General features: G+C 42.7%; 1 protein-coding gene across 2 annotated transcripts in view; it reads right to left on the bottom strand.

Annotated features, from left to right (window-relative positions):
* Positions 1-1,513: 1,513 nt before the first annotated feature.
* Positions 1,514-16,853, bottom strand: part of LOC124031209 (SPRY domain-containing protein 3-like) — a 77,911-nt gene continuing 62,571 nt past the window's right edge. Inside the window, exons 7-11 of one of the 2 annotated variants that reach the window (XM_046342181.1) lie at positions 16,033-16,182; positions 4,482-4,539; positions 3,616-3,735; positions 3,288-3,403; positions 1,514-3,045 (exon numbers count right to left, since the gene is read on the bottom strand). In XM_046342181.1, coding sequence (XP_046198137.1) covers positions 2,911-3,045; positions 3,288-3,403; positions 3,616-3,735; positions 4,482-4,539; positions 16,033-16,182 — 579 coding nt within the window. In that variant the 3' untranslated portion in view covers positions 1,514-2,910. The remainder of the gene's footprint in view (positions 3,046-3,287; positions 3,404-3,615; positions 3,736-4,481; positions 4,540-16,032; positions 16,183-16,853) is intronic. The other variant, XM_046342182.1, reaches the window with a different exon arrangement.

Here is a 16,853-nt window from a genome sequence, read left to right as displayed (position 1 = left end):
TTGGTGTCTCTGAAGGGTCTTTGGTCTGGTTTGCGAACTACCTCTCTCAAAGTGCAGTGTATAAAGTCAGAAAATCTGCTGTCTCAGCCAATGCCTGTCACCAAGGGCTCAATCCTGGGCCCCACGCTCTTTTCAATTTACATCAACAACATTTCAGGGTGGCAGGGTGGTTAGAGCGTTGGACTAGTAACTGAAAGGTTGCAAGTTCATATCCCTGAGCTGACAAGGTACAAATCTGTCGTTCTGCCCCTGAACAGGCAGTTAACCCACTGTTCCTAGGCCGACATTGAAAATAAGGATTGGTTCTTAACTGACTTGCCTAGTAAAATAAAGGTCAAATAAAAAAGCTCAGGCAGTAGGAAGCTCTCTCATCCATTTATATGCAGATGATAGTGTTATTCTCAGCTGGCCCCTCCCTGGATTTTGTGTTAAATGCTCTTCAACAAAGCTTTCTTAGTATCCAACAAGCTTTCTCTACCCTCAACCTTGTTCTGAACACCTCCAAAACAAAGGTCATGTGGTTTGGTAAAAAGAATGCCCCTCTCCCCACAGGTGTGATTACTACCTCTGAGGGTTTAGAGCTTGAGGTGGTCACCTCATACAAGTACTTGGGAGTATGGCTAGATGGTACACTGTCCTTCTCTCAGCACATATCAAAGCTGCAGGTTAAGGTTAAATCTAGACTTGGTTTCCTCTATCGTAATCACTCTTCTTTCACCCCAGCTGCCAAACTAACCCTGATTCAGATGACCATCCTACCCATGCTAGATTACGGAGATTATAATTTATAGATCAGCAGGTAACGGTGCTCTCGAGCGGATAGATGTTCTTTACCATTCGGCCATCAGATTTACCACCAATGCTCCTTATAGGACACATCACTGCACTCTATACTCCTCTGTAAACTGGTCATCTCTGTATACCCGTCGCAAGACCCACTGGTTGATGCTTATTTATAAAACCCTCTTAGGCCTCACTCCCCCCTATCTGAGATATCTACTGCAGACCTCATCCTCCACACAGTCACATTCTGTTAAAGGTCCCCAAAGCACACACATCCCTGGGTCGCTCGTCTTTTCATTTCGCTGCAGCTAGCGACTGGAACGAGCTGCAACAAACACTCAAACTGGACAGTTTTATCTCCATCTCTTCATTCAAAGATTCAATCATGGACACTCTTACTGACAGATGTGGCTGCTTCGCCTGATGTATTATTGTCTCTCCCTTCTTGCCCAATAATGTTGTTGTCATGTGTTGCTGCCTTGCTGTTGTCTTTAGGTCTCTCTTTATGTAGTGTTCGCTCTTGTTATGATGTGTGTTTTGTCATTTATTTTTTGAAACTCAGCCCCCGTCCCCGCAGGAGGTCTTTTTCCTTTTGGTAGGCCGTCATTGTAAATAAGAATGTGTTCTTAATTAACTGACTTGACTAGTTAAATAAAATAATATAATATAGCTCCCTCTGCTGGCTATAAGTCTCATCCAAATGAGAGAAAAAACACAAAGCAGGCCATCCTTTAGAAATAGATACTCATCTTTATTCATAAACATTGCATACAAGTGCACAATTTAGAGGTGACACATACATTCATATCAATGATTAAATGAACCTAATATGAAATCAAATGACTCTGTCAGGAACAGTTTAGTGCATGATCTTCAGTTTCTTTTAACCATAAAATACAATCAATCAGCACATTGCTTGAGTACAGTTCTGATATTACAGAAGATGAATCAAAACAAATGAAAATGGTCTAGCTAGGCAGATCTTGATTAAGTATTTCATTTAACCCGTCATTCCACAATATAAATGAACCCTTAAAGATAAGGAACATAGACATACATGCCCAAACAAAAAGCCTCTCAAATGCCTGCAGTGCATCATAATTCAGTATATCTACAATAAAGTGCTTGTGATAAAATGTTATGCTATTATCATAGTCTTAGAAAAAAATGACATAACACAACATCCTAGTTAAAGTTATTTGGATTTTGGCATACATGAGAGTTGTATTTCTTGTCTGTGGGTTACACTTTTTTCAGCATTTTGAATGCATTCCTTTAATAATCTCAAAATATAGTTGAACTAATAAGACTTGAATGATTGTTGCTAAAGACTGGGATTGGTCCAGCATCTCTTTAAACTGGTTCTAGCATTTTCTATTGACATGATAAAAGTAGGCACTTTGAGGCACCCATACAGTATAGTCTTGACATATCAGCTTTGAATAATATTAATCTTCATACTATCTAGTAGCATGAGTTTCCTCTACTGATAGGAGTCAACCCAGAGTAAACTAAACTGAGATGGGGCTTCCCAGACAACATGCTGGATCCAGGAGTGATGTGAAGAAAAGAGATACTGCACTGTGACGACAACAAATTCCCATATTGGTCTAGCATCATATCGTCATCCTCCCTTTTCGGGGCCCTAAGCGAGATTTTGTTGGCCAATTCTGCCCATTGTGCCATGGGGCAGATATTTTTTTTGCAGTTTAAAGCTAATTTCCTGTAATTCTTCACATTTTGCCATGTTAATGATATCTGAGTGAAAGTGACGAACAAAAGCAATGGGCCCCTGGGCATGCATCCAGTGTGACCTGTCAGTATTTTACCATGATTACTAGTTTAGATAGCTGGCAAGAATAATTTACCAATCTAAATAGTTAGCTGACATGGTTAATTGAGTGACTGTAAGTGACTGACATACCAAGAGAAAAATTGCTAATGCACAACCACATATATACATTTTTTTTGGTGGGGGGGCTAGTGGCTTGGAGCCATAAGCGACCGCTTATGCAGCTGGCCCTGTTTTGTGGTGTGTGTGTCTGTCTGTGTTGGAGCCACTTCTCTCTGGTCATGTCCCTACTTTCTTCACTCCACCCTCCTCTCCTCCATCCTCCCCCTCTCCTCTCACCCACTTAGAGGGTGCAGGTCCACCCTGACCTTTTCCCCGGTGCTCATCATGCCGATGGTAGGATAGAACCCCCCTGCTGGCACTGCCATCTCCTTGCGGCCCACCACCTTCCCATTCCGTGTGAAGAACACCTAGCACAACACAAGGGGGCGACAGTGAGCTACTATTCACACTAGGGTTGGGGTTGATTCCTTTTAAATGAATTTAGGATATGAACAAAAGTGACAAATTAGTTAGGGTTTTATATGTGATGTGTTCTGATTGGATATAGGAGTGGTAAAACAGTAGGCACTGAATTCCCTCTCCTGCCTCTCACAGAGCTGACGCTCTGGCCCTGTTTGAAGGTTTGCTGATGTAGACAAAAGTCTCTCACCACGACCTTCCTCCCCTCCTCCCCATCCTCCTCCTCATCTTCATCGTTCATATAGAGGTCATTCTGGACACGCTGCTGCTTAGGCCGCAACTCTGAGTCCCCATCGTCACGTTCATCTGAGGGAGCCACACCGTAATGCTCAGAAAGACAGACACATGGCGAAACAGACAGATTGATAGACAGGGAGGACGAGGATACAGTTAACTAAGTTTACCATTCAAAATACCTCCTCACATTTGCTGCTTTATTACATTTTTTAATAATCTAATGACATTGTTTGTTTCATGGTTGTCTGTCTCAGATGGCAGCAGCCTAATGGTGCACTCACCTCCAGTGTCCAGGATGTAGTCCCGTGGGAACATGATGCCACAGCCCATGACGTCCCCCTCAAAACAGCAAGGGCCAAAGGCGTCCCCCACCCCACTACCCTGGAAGAGCTTCCCATCATCTGAGAGAGAGGGAAGGAGAAAAGAGAGTGCGTGTGTGTATATGAGAGCATGTATGTATGCAAGTTTGAATCATTCTGTATTTCAAATCCATGCAAATTCAATCAGTTCAAGGTAAACAGAAAATTCCTATTTCAATGAATCTCCTAAATTAACTGAATTGAAAATGAGCCCAACCCAGAACTTCCAAATGAGTGAGATGACTGCTGTGTTCCCGAGCAAGAACATTGACTTAAAAATCCATTTGTCCTCATCTCAACCTCCCTCGGCAGTGAAATAGTCAACTAGAGGTCAGGGGGAATGTGAGAGGAAAGAGCTACTTTCTCATCTTTAGGGTGGATTTTAGGAAGAAAGAAACAATGACATGGAACAGATGAAACATGAAGAGATCACTAGGTGGGGCTTCACCTAATCACCACTTTGGCAGATAAGCAGCGATAAACACACAGGCTTATGATAACAGTAACACACTGATAATGGTGTCTCACCATTCATGGGGACTTGGACAACTCTCTGCTTATCTCGCAATCTCTTGCTGAGCCCTACATGGCACCCTATTCCCTACATAGTGCACTACTTTTGACTAGAGCCCTATGGGCAGGAAGGGTGCCACAGGAGTCAGTCTGACCAATAATTAGAATCATGCATGGCAAGCAGGTACAGAGATAGAAACATTCAAGCAACAAAACAAACCATCTTACAGAAACACTTGCAGACGGACAGACGTTACATGACTCAGGACACTCACCTGCATGACAGGCTATGGAGCCCCTGCTCCAGCCAGGGTGTCTGTTTTTGGGGTAATCCTGTGAAATTAAGTGATAATATGTCAATGAGGTCTCACTTGACTCATACGAGGTGTGTGTGTATCTAATGACACCTTCCTGATACTGATTAATAGTGTGTGTGCGCACATACAGTGGGGAGAACAAGTATTTGATACACTGCCGATTTTGCAGGTTTTCCTACTTACAAAGCATGTAGAGGTCTGTCATTTTTATCATAGGTACACTTAAACTGTGAGAGACGGAATCTAAAACAAAAATCCAGAAAATCACATTGTATGATATGATTTTTAAGTAATTCATTAGCATTTTATTGCATGACATAAGTATTTGATCACCTCCCAACCAGTAAGAATTCCGGCTCTCACAGACTGTTAGTTTTTCTTTAAAAAGCCCTCCTGTTCTCTACTCATTACCTGTATTACCTGCACCTGTTTGAACTCGTTACCTGTATAAAAGAAACCTGTCCACATACTCAATCAAACAGACTCCAACCTCTCCACAATGGACAAGACCAGAGAGCTGTGTAAGGACATCAGGGTTAAATTGTAGACCTGCACAAGGCTGGGATGGGCTACAGGACAATAGGCAAGCAGCTTGGTGAGAAGGCAACAACTGTTGGCGCAATTATTAGAAAATGGAAGAAGTTCAAGATGACTGTCAATCACCCTCGGTCTGGGGCTCCATGCAAGATCTCACCTCGTGGGGCATCAATGATCATGAGGAAGGTGAGGGATCAGCCCAGAACTACACGGCAGGACCTGGTCAATGACCTGAAGAGAGCTGGGACCACAGTCTCAAAGAAAACCATTAGTATCACACTACGCCGTCATGGATTTAAATCATGCAGCTCACGCTAGGTCCTCCTGCTCAAGCCAGCCCATGTCCAGGCCCGTCTGAAGTTTGCCAATGACCATCTGGATAATCCAGAGGAGGAATGGGAGAAGGTCATGTGGTCTGATGAGACAAAAATAGAGGTTTTGGTCGAAACTCCACTCGCTGTGTTTGGAGGAAGAAGAAGGATGAGTACAACCCCAAGAACACCATCCCAACCGTGAAGCATGGAGGTGGAAACATCATTCTTTGGGGATGGTTTTCTGCAAAGGGGACAGGACGACTGCACCATATTGAGGGGAGGATGGATGGGGCCATGTATCACGAGATCTTGGCCAACAACCTCCTTCCCTCAGTAAGAGCATTGAAGATGGGTCGTGGCTGGGTCTTCCAGCATGACAACGACCCAAAACACACATCCAGGGCAACTAAGGAGTGGCTCCGTAAGAAGCATCTCAAGGTCCTGGAGTGGCCTAGCCAGTCTCCAGACCTGAACCCAACAGAAAATCTTTGGAGAGAGCTGAAAGTCTGTATTGCCCAGCGATAGCCCCGAAACCTGAAGGATCTGGAGAAGGTCTGTATGAAGGAGTGGGCCAAAATCCCTGCTGCAGTGTGTGCAATCCTGGTCAAGAACTACAGGAAACGTATGATCTCTGTAATTGCAAACAAAGGTTTCTATACCAAATACCAAAATGCTGCTTTTCTGATGTATCAAATACTTATGTCATGCAATAAATTACAAATGAATTACTTAAAAATCATACAATGTGATTTTCTGGATTTTTGTTTTAGATCCTGTCTCTCACAGTTGATGTGTACCTATGATAAAAAAATGACAGACCTCTACATGCTTTAAGTGTGAAAACCTGAAAAATCAGCAGTGTATCAAATACTTGTTCTCCCCACTGTATAAACTCAGCAAGAAAAGAACTGTCCCCTTTATGGGACCCTGTCTTTCAAAGATAATTCGTAAAAATCCAAATTACTTCCCAGATCTTCATTGTAAAGGGTTTAAACACTGTTTCCCATGCTTGTTCAATGAACCATAAACAATTAATGAACATGCACCTGTGGAACGGTCATTAAGACACTAACAGCTTACAAACGGTAGGCAATTAAGGTCACAGTTATGAAAACTTAGTACACAAAAGAGGCCTTTCTCCTGACTTTGAAACACACCAAAGGAAATATGCCCAGGGTCCCTGCTCATCTGCGTGAACGTGCCTTAGGCATGCTGCAAGGAGGCATGAGGACTGCAGATGTGGACAGGGCAATAAATTGCAATGTCCGTACTGTGAGACGCCTAAGACAGCGCTACAGGGAGACAGGACGGACAGCTGATCGTCCTCGCAGTATCAGACCACATGTAACAAGTCCTGCACAGGATCCGAACATCCGAACATCACACCTGCAGGACAGGTACAGGATGGAAACAACAACTGCCCGAGTTACACCAGGAACGCACAATCCCTCCATCAGTGCTCAGACTGTCCGCAATAAACTGAGAGAGGCTGGATTGAGGGCTTGTAGGCCTGTTGTAAGGCAGGTCCTTACCAGACATCACCGGCAACAACGTCACCTACGGGCACAAACCCACCATCGCTGGACCAGACAGCACTGGCAAAAAGTGCTCTTCACTGACGAGTTGCGCTTTTGTCTCACCAGGGGTGATGGTCTGATTTGCGTTTATCGTCAAAGGAATAAGAGTTACATCCAGGCCGGTACTCAGGATCGATTTGGAGGTGGAGGGTCCGTCATGGTCTGGGGCGGTGTGTCACAGCATCATCGGACTGAGCTAGTTGTCATTGCAGGCAATCTCAACGCTGTGTGTTACAGGGAAGACATCCTCTTCCCTCATGTGGTACACTTCCTGCAGGCTCATCCTGACATGACCCTCCAGCATGACAATGCCACCAGCCATACTGCTCGTTCTGTGTGTGATTTCCTGCAAGTCAGGAATGTCAGTGTTCTGCCATGTCCAGCGAAGAGCCCGGATCTTAATCCCATTGAGCACGTCTGGGACCTGTTGGATCGGAGGGTGAGGGCTTGGGCCAGAAATGTCCGGGAACTTGCAGGTGCCTTGGTGGAAGAGTGGGGTAACATCTCACAGCAATAACTGGCAAATCTGCTGCAGTCCATGAGGAGGAGATGCACTGCAGAACCCCCCCCCCCCTTAGTCTAGGGACACATGTCTGTGGAACTTGTTCAGTTTATCTCAGCTGTTGAATCTTGTTATGTTCATACAAATATTTACACATGTTAAGTTTGCTGAACTTAAACGCAGTTGATAGTGAGAGGACTATTTTTGATGAGTTTGTTTAATTGATTTAGTTACCTGCCAATGTGCCATTGAGCCCCCAGGTGATCTAACAGAAACCCCAACAAAGGCCCAGTGTTGTAGCTGATAAGATCTGAAGATGAGTCACATTTAATGGGGGTGCACCCTGGCCATCAGCCCATACAATGGAGGTCCTCATGAAGGAACAATAAGAGCATTTATTTTCTAGTTTTTCAGCCAGCCTCCTCTACTCCATCTCTGCAATACATTTTGACACATAAGGGTCATTAAAAGGATCTGGATTTGCAGCCATAAAACACTATGATGAGTCACTGCTACTCTGAAGACACCATTTGTTATAGGCTTTACCCACAGCAACCGCTGTCCATTAATGAAACAGCTTTCCCAAAACACTCAGATGCTAATCTTTAACACATCGTGGGTAACATCAGCTGGGGATGGCATCACCGGAGCTAATAGCCCTAGCTTCTTTGCTGGTATAGAAGCTAGGGTGGCTGTAGTGCCACCAGGTCACGACAAATGCTAACTGGTTTAGAGAAGAATGAAAAGAGCTGCCTTTGTGCCAATGGAAGCCCCTATGGCCACAGTGGCAAGGGCTTTATTGGTACAGATATGGGGAGATAGAGACACAGGGAGGAGAGGACAGTGGATAAAGAGAAGGTCAGATAGTGGGAGAGGTATGGAGATGGACAGGTGAGGCAATGGAGAGATGGGAAGATGAGATTAAATGTGAGTATGTTTAAGGGATGAAAAAGTGAAGATGAAGACCATGATAAATGAGAAAGAGATGGAGAGGTAGGAGACCGAGAGAATGTGTATCACACCATCCCACTGTTCTCCAATAAAAAAGAGGAGTCAAAGTTGTCACTGATCTGCTTCCACAAGTGGTTTTTCAACAGGGATGACGTCCGCCTTTGATTTTTTCTGTGAGAGGTAATGGTTCACAATCAACACATTAATGACAGGATGGCTCATTGGGCCTGCTAGGAGGTGAAGGGGAGCAGTGGAAGTCTGAAACCTCAGGAATGGCAGACTGCTGGATTTATGATGCCCCACCAGAACCGCCGACTGCTTCAGAAAACAATTCCCGGAAAACAAATCAGTGAAATCACAGAGCTCTATTCTCTCACCCTCATCCAGCCTTTAGTGCCAAGCAACAAACACATACAAGAGTGCAAAGGTTTAGGAGGTAGAGAGAGTGACTGTGTGTGATATGACATTAGGCAACCCCAGAGATTAACAAGGGTGTGGACTTGATCAAAGGTAGATGAATTGGGCAAACGTAACTAACTGACATCAGGATGGTTTCGCTTCAATGCCCAATGGAGGACTTTCATTCATTGTCTGGGTACAACGCATCCATACAACAGCCGTGGGACCACAGTGGTTAGCTATCAGGAGGTACAGGCCAAAGATAGAAGACACCAACACCTATTAAAACCTCAATAATAGGGCTTTACCCAGGAAAAACTTCCAAAAGCACAATTCATGGTAAACAGGAGTTGGAGCACTAAAAAAACAGACAGAGATCTACTTCTTACACTCAGACTTTGCTCCATACTCTGATGAAGTACAGGTATCCTGACGTTTCTCCTCTGAATATGTCATTTTGGAGAGTTTTTTTCCTGCCATTTGTTGTTGAGCAAACCTACTCCCCTTTGTTTGCTGAAACCGGGAGGCCTACCTGAACTGTGACTTACTTGAAACTCTCCATGATGTCACAAGAGTGGGAGCTCCAGATGCAGTCAAGAAGATCAAGAAGGATCCAGCAGTATCGAGGGGCTCTTGTTTCCAGGTTCTCTTATCTGATCAAATAACTGACATATCTGAAGGAGCAGCTCTTTGATTTATATTAAACAGGATGTGCAGATTCCATGTCGATTAAATCTCTGCTGTCATAATGAGTTCAGGTGTCTCTGTATTGAGTAAACAGTCATTAGACAAGCCCTCCCACAATATGGAGATAATCACCATCATGAATTATACAGAGAGAGACACCGTTGGAAGGGGTCCAAATGAATTACTTTAGGATATCAACTTGATCTTTCTAACCCAGAGAATACAAGCACTTGCTGCATACTTTTCTTTTTATGTAGTTTATTTCTGTGTATGGTGCTACTCAGTGGTAAGCAACTCATCAGACAAAAATGCCCAGCTACCTAGCGGCTAAATAGCCATGCTTGGAAAACTGCCACACTGTGAAAGTTGTCATTCACTTGGAAATAGTGAAATAAACCATGCTTGCCATGAATAACAGAAGAAAAATAGCAGTGATAGGTGGATAATTTGAGATAGAGAGAGAGAGGGATATATATATATATAAGTGGCTGTAATCTTGTGAGGTGGAGACCGGGTTCGATACAGTACATTTTCCACACTCCACTTCAGTCAGAGTTGCTATCATGTTAGCACGATTGGCTAGCATGTAAATGGAACAGCCTGTGTTTTCTACGGAAAACCAAATGAGTGGTTTGCTTTTCCCCTCTCTGTCATTCATCACTCTGAATGGGGTGGAAATAGTGAGAGAAGTGGAGGAGAAGGAGTTGAATGAGCATAGGATAGTCATGGCTGAGCTAGCGAGATAAGTGACAGCAACATTTGACCAAAGACACTAACTGGTTAAACAACTGCCTCAGTTTCTTTTTCATTTTACCTCCTTTGCACCCCAAAATTAAGGTTTGATTGGCATCTAGACTAATTCCACCTTTTTAGATGGTGCCGATCTTTCCCAATCATTTGGAATTGAGGCCTGCATATACAGTTGAAGTTGGAAGTTTACATACACCTCAGCCAAATACATTTAAAGTCAGCTTTTCACAATTCCTGACATTTAATCCTAGTAACAATTCCCTGTCTTAGGTCAGTTAGGATCACCACTTTATTTGAAGAATGTGAAATGTCAGAATAATAGTACAGATAATTATTTATTTAAGCTTTTATTACTTTCATCACATTCCCAGAGGGTCAGAAGTTTACATACTCAATTAGTATTTGGTAGCATTGCCTTTAAATTGTTTAACTTGGGTCAAACGTTTCGGGTAGCCTTCCACAAGCTTCCCACAATAAGTTGGGAGAGCTGGTGTAACTGAGTCAGGTTTGTAGACCTCCTTGCTTGCACACGCCTTTTCAGTTTTACCCACACATGTTTTATTGGATTGAGGTCAGGGCTTTGTGATGGCCACTCCAATACCTTGACTTTGTTGTCCTTAAGCCATTTTGCCACAACTTTGGAAGTATGCTTGGGGTCATTGTCCATTTGGAAGACCCATTTGCGACCAAGCTTTAACTTCGTGACTGATGTCTTGAGATGTTGCTTCAATATAGCCACAAAGCTTTCCTACCTCATGAAGCCATCTATTTTGTGAAGTGCACCAGTCCCTCCTGCAGCAAAGCACCCTCAAAGCATGATGCCGTCAGCCCTGTTCTTCACGGTTGGGATGGTATTCTCTGGCTTGAAAGCATCCCCCTTTTTCCTCCAAACATAAACATGGTCATTATGGCCAAACAGTTCTATTTTTGTTTCATCAGATCAGAGGACATTTCTCCAAAAAGTACGATCTTTGTCCCCATGAGCAGTTGCAAACTGTTGTCTGGCTTTTTTATGGCGGTTTTGGAGCAGTGGCTTCTTCCTTGCTGAGCGGCCTTTCAGGTTATGTTAGTATAGGACATGTTTTACTATGGTTATAGATACTTTGTACCTGTTTCCTTCAACATCGTCACAAGGTCCTTTGCTGTTCTGGGATTGATATGCACTTTTCGCACCAAAGTACATTCATCTCTAGGAGACAGAATGCGTCTCCTTCCTGAGCGGAATGACGGCTGCGTGGTCCCATGGTGTTTATACTTGTGTACTATTGTTTGTGCAGATGAACGTGATACCTTCAGGCGTTTGGAGATTGCTCCCAAGCATGAACCAGACTGGTGGAGGTCTACAATTTATTTTCTGAAGTCTTGGCTGATGTCTATTGATTTTCCCATGATGTCAAGCAAAGAGGCACTGAGTTTGAAGGTAGGCCTTGAAATACATCCACAGGTAAACCTCCAATTGACTCAAATTATGTCAATTAGCCTATCAGAAGCTTCTAAAGCCATGACATCATTTTGTGGAATTTTCCAAGTTGTTCAAAGGCACAGTCAACTTAGTGTATGTAAACTTCTGACCCACAGGAATTCTGATACAGTGAATTATAAGTGAAATAATCTGTCTGTAAGCAATTATTGGAGAAATTACTTGTGTCATGCAAAGTATATGTCCTAACCGACTTGCCAAAACTATAGTTTATTAACAAGAAATTTGTGGAGTGGTTGAAAAATGAGTTTTAATGACTCCAACCTAAGTATATGTAAACTTCAGACCTCAACTGTATATTGAATGCACATTTAGAATTTGTACAACAGATGGTGTGTCGGTGTTATACAGTGGGGCAAAAAAAGTATTTAGTCAGCCACCAATTGTGCAAGTTCTCCCACTTAAAAAGATGAGAGAGGCCTGTAATTTTCATCATAGGTACACTTCAACTATGACAGACAAAATTAGGAAAAAAATTCCAGAAAATCACATTGTAGGATTTTTAATGAATTTATTTGCAAATTATGGTGAAAAATAAGTATTTGGTCACCTACAAACAAGCATGATTTCTGGCTCTCACAGACCTGTAACTTCTTTAAGATGCTCCTCTGCCCTCCACTCGTTACCTATATTAATGGCATCTGTTTGAACTTGTTATCAGTATAAAAGATACCTGTCCACAACCTCAAACAGTCACACTCCAAACTCCACTATGGCCAAGGCCAAAGAGCTGGCAAAGGACACCAGAAACAAAATTGTAGACCTGCACCAGGCTGGGAAGACTGAATCTGCAATAGGTAAGCAGCTTGGTTTGAAGAAATCAACTGTGGGAGCAATTATTAGGAAATGGAAGACATACAAGACCACTGATAATCTCCCTCGATCTGGGGGTCCACGCAAGATCTCACCCTGTGGGGTCAAAATGATCACAAGAACGGTGAGCAAAAATCCCAGAACCACACGGGGGGACCTAGTGAATGACCTGCAGAGAGCTGGGACCAAAGTAACAAATCCTACCATCAGTAACACACTACACCGCCAGGGACTCAAATCCTGCAGTGCCAGACGTGTCCCCGTGCTTAAGCCAGTACATGTCCAGGCCCATCTGAAGTTTGCTAAAGTGCATTTGGATGATCCAGAAGACGATTGGGAGAATGATATATGGTCAGATTAAACCAAAATATAACTTTTTGGTAAAAAATCAACTCGTCGTGTTTGGAGGACAAAGAATGCTGAGGTGCATCCAAAGAACACCATACCCACTGAGAAGCATGGGGGTGAAAACATCATGCTTTGGGGCTGTTTTTCTGCAAAGGGACCAGGAGACTGATCCGTGTGAAGGAAAGAATGAATGGGGCCATGTATCGTGAGATTTTGAGTGAAAACCTCCTTCCATCAGCAAGGGCATTGAAGATGAAACGTGGCTGGGTCTTTCAGCATGACAATGATCCCAAACACACCACCCGGGCAACGAAGGAGTGGCCACTGTCTTTGGAGCACACATTTACTTTATGGGGTCGGAGACGGTGGCTGACGTTTGACGTGTCCCCAACCGATTGTGTTTTTTGTTTGTATATTTGCGTTGTTTCTAACTTATTTTTTAACTTATTTTGTACATAATGTTGCAGCTACCGTCTCTTATGACCGAAAATAACTTCTGGACATCAGGACTGCAATTACTCACGACGGATTGGCAGAATCGTTTTTCCCCTTTTAACAAGTCTTACGAGCCCCATGCGGATGATATACTGCTTTCTCGGGAACAGGCCCAGATCCCCGGGATTTGTGTGAAGAGGAGGCGGAGAAAAAGGGGCCAGAGGGCGGTCTGCCTTCTGAGAATTCGTAGGCAATCGAATAAACCTCCACTTCCTTCCATTCTGCTCGCAAACGTGCGATCTTTGGAGAAAAAAAATTGATGACCTACGCGGAAGATTAAACTACCAATGGGACATTCACAACTGTAATATCTTATGAATCACAGAGTTGTGGCTGAACGACGACACTATCAACATACAGCTGGCTGGTTATATACACTGTACTGGCAGGATAGAACAGCAGCATCTGGTAAGACAAGGGGAGGCGGACTATGTACTTTTGCAAATAACAGCTGGTGCACGATATCCAAGGATGTCTCATGATAAGCTGTAGACCACATTATCTACCAAGAGAGTTATCTGTACTTTTCGTAGCTGTTTTACATACCACCACAGTCAGAATCTGGCACTAAGACAGCATTGAATGAGCTGTATTCTGATCAACCAGAGGAGGCGCTCTTAGTAGCCGGGGACTTTAATGCAGGGAAACTTAAATCTGTTTAACCAAATTTCTATCAGCATGTTAAAATGTGCAACCAGAGGGGGGGGGGGGAACTCTGGACCACCATTACTCACACACAGAGACGCATACAAAGCTCTCCCTTGCCCTCCATATCCTATCTTATCTTAAAACTTATCAATCTTAACATAATCACTAGTTAACTACACATGGTTGATGATATTACTAGTTTAACTAGCTTGTCCTGCGTTGCATATAATCAATGCGGTTTCTGTTAATTTATCATCACAGCCTACTTCGCCAAATTGATGCTGATTTAACAAAAGCGCATTCGTGAAAAAAGCACAATCGTAGCACCAATGTACCTAACCATAAACATCAATGGCTTTCTTAAAATCAATATTCAAATCAACATTTTTTAAAACCTGCATATTTAGTTAAAATAAATTCATTCTAGCAGGCAATATTAACTAGGGAAATTGTGTCACTTCTCTTGCGCTCAGTGTAAGCAGAGTCAGGGTATATGCAGCAGTTTGAGCCACCTGGCTCGTTGCGAACTGTGTGAAGACCATTTCTTCCTAACAAAGACCGTAATTAATTTGCCAGAATTTTACAAAATGATGACATAACATTGAAGGTTGCGCAATGTAACAGCCATATTTAGACTTAGTATTGCCACCCGTTTGATAAAATACGGGATGGTTCCGTATTTCACTGAAAAAATAAAGGTTTTGTTTTCGAAATGATAGTTTCTGGATTTGACCATATTAATGATCTAAGGCGCGTATGTCTGTGTGTTTATTATAATTAAGTCTATGATTTGATATTTGATAGAGCAGTCTGACTTGAGCGGTGGTAGGAAGTAGCAGGCTCGTAAGCATTCATTCAAACAGCACTTTCCTACGTTTGCCAGCAGGACTTTGCAATGCTTGAAGCACAGCATAGTTTATGACATCCAATAGTGAAAGGTATATGAAATACAAATGGTAAAGAGAGAAACAGCACTATAAATTCCTATAATAACTACAACCTAGCACTTCTTACCTGGGAATATTGAAGACTCATGTTAAAAGGAAACACCAGCTTTCATATGTTTTCATGTTCTGAGCAAGGAACTTAAACATTCATTTTTTTACTTGGCACATATTGCACATTTACTTTCTTCTCCAACACTGTTTTGTATTATTTAATCCAAATTGGACATGTTTCATTACTTATTTGAGACTAAATAAATAAAATCTACGTATTAAGTTAGTGTTAATTCAGTATTTTTGTAATTGTCATTAAAAATTGTCCCATTAATCGGTATTTGCTTTTTTGGTCCTCCAAAAATTGGTATCGGTGTTGAAAAATCCAAGGCACTACAGAGGGTAGTGCGAATGGCCCAGTACATCACTGGGGCCAAGCTTCCTGCCAATCAGGACCTCTATACCAAGGGGTTTCAGAGGATGGCCCTAAAAATTGTCAAAGACTCCAGACACCCTAGTCATAGACTATTCTCTCTGCTACCGCACGGCAAGCGGTACCGGAGCGCCAAGTCTAGGTCCAAGAGGCTTCAAAACAGCTTCTACCCCCAAGCCATAAGACTCCTGAACATCTAATCAAATGTCAACCCAGACTATTTGCATTGCCCCCCCTTCTTTTACACCACTGCTACTCTCTGTTGTTATCATCTATGCATAGTCACTTTAATAACTCTACCTACATATTTAATAACTCTACCTCTACATATTACCTCAACTAACCGGTGCCCCCGCCCATTGACTCTGTACCGGTATCCCCTGTATATAGTCTCGCTATTTTTATTTAACTGCTGCTCTTTAATTACTTGTTACTTTAATTCTTAACCGTATTTTTTAAAACTGCATTGTTGGTTAGTAATTAAGCATTTCACTGCAAGGTCTAAACCTGATGTATTTGGCGCATGTGACTAATACAATTTGATATCAGTGCTAGAGTTGGCTCCAATCTGGCCCCTGCATGCCCTGCTAGCATAGCATTTCTGCTGCTTACTTTCCTATATGATAAGGACACGTACCCTGCGTGCCAGTCCCAGGGCGATGTAGCACTTCTCTCCTGCATCAGTGATCTCCAGCTCATAGTAGTGGCAGCGTGTGTTGAGGGGTAGACGGGCCTGGGCCAAACCCACATCCACAATGCTTTTCCCTTTACCCATGTACTCCAACAACTGAGGGGCAGAAGGGTGGTATCACACAACACAATAAGGCAACTATCTATGAATAAATCAATATAAATTCAACTAATTGAAAACCCAATCTTGCACTTTCAGTACAATTTAACAGCATTAAGGATACAGGGCCAGGGACGTAGAGAAGAAGCACATTCTTCTCAGCACACAACTACCCTCAGGACAAGAACAACAGACAATTTATGATATGATTATGTCATATATTGACGATAACAACACACTGTTGGCTCAGCACAACAAAATAAAACGTACATTTTGGCCTGCAGTCTATTCTCATTTAACCTGAGGAAGAAAGAAAAAATAACAAGGCATAGAACTGTGCTAATTACCTTCAACTAATGAAGGCAAACCCTCAAAACTGTTTTCAGTGTGAATGTATTCAGGGGTTGGGCGGTATCCAGATGTTCATAGCGTTCCTGTTCTTTAATGGGTTATACATATTACCGGCAGTGCACAGAAGGACGTATTTATTTTCAACGTTGTTTTGTTGTTGGCGATATTTAAAAAATGTTTACAAAGGCTAACAAATGACTAGTTAATTCCCATAGTGGATGCTAGCTAACAAGTACAATCAAACAAACTAATTGCAAGGACAGAGAACCCAGCTCCTATCTTAAAAGGCTACTCACAGTTGTGCTGCACACACAAAA

This window comes from Oncorhynchus gorbuscha, linkage group LG03 (assembly GCF_021184085.1).
Source record: "Oncorhynchus gorbuscha isolate QuinsamMale2020 ecotype Even-year linkage group LG03, OgorEven_v1.0, whole genome shotgun sequence".
NCBI classification, from domain to species: Eukaryota; Metazoa; Chordata; class Actinopteri; order Salmoniformes; family Salmonidae; genus Oncorhynchus; species Oncorhynchus gorbuscha.
Note: the sequence above shows the minus strand (reverse complement) of the source record. Positions and strands in the feature narration are given on the sequence as shown.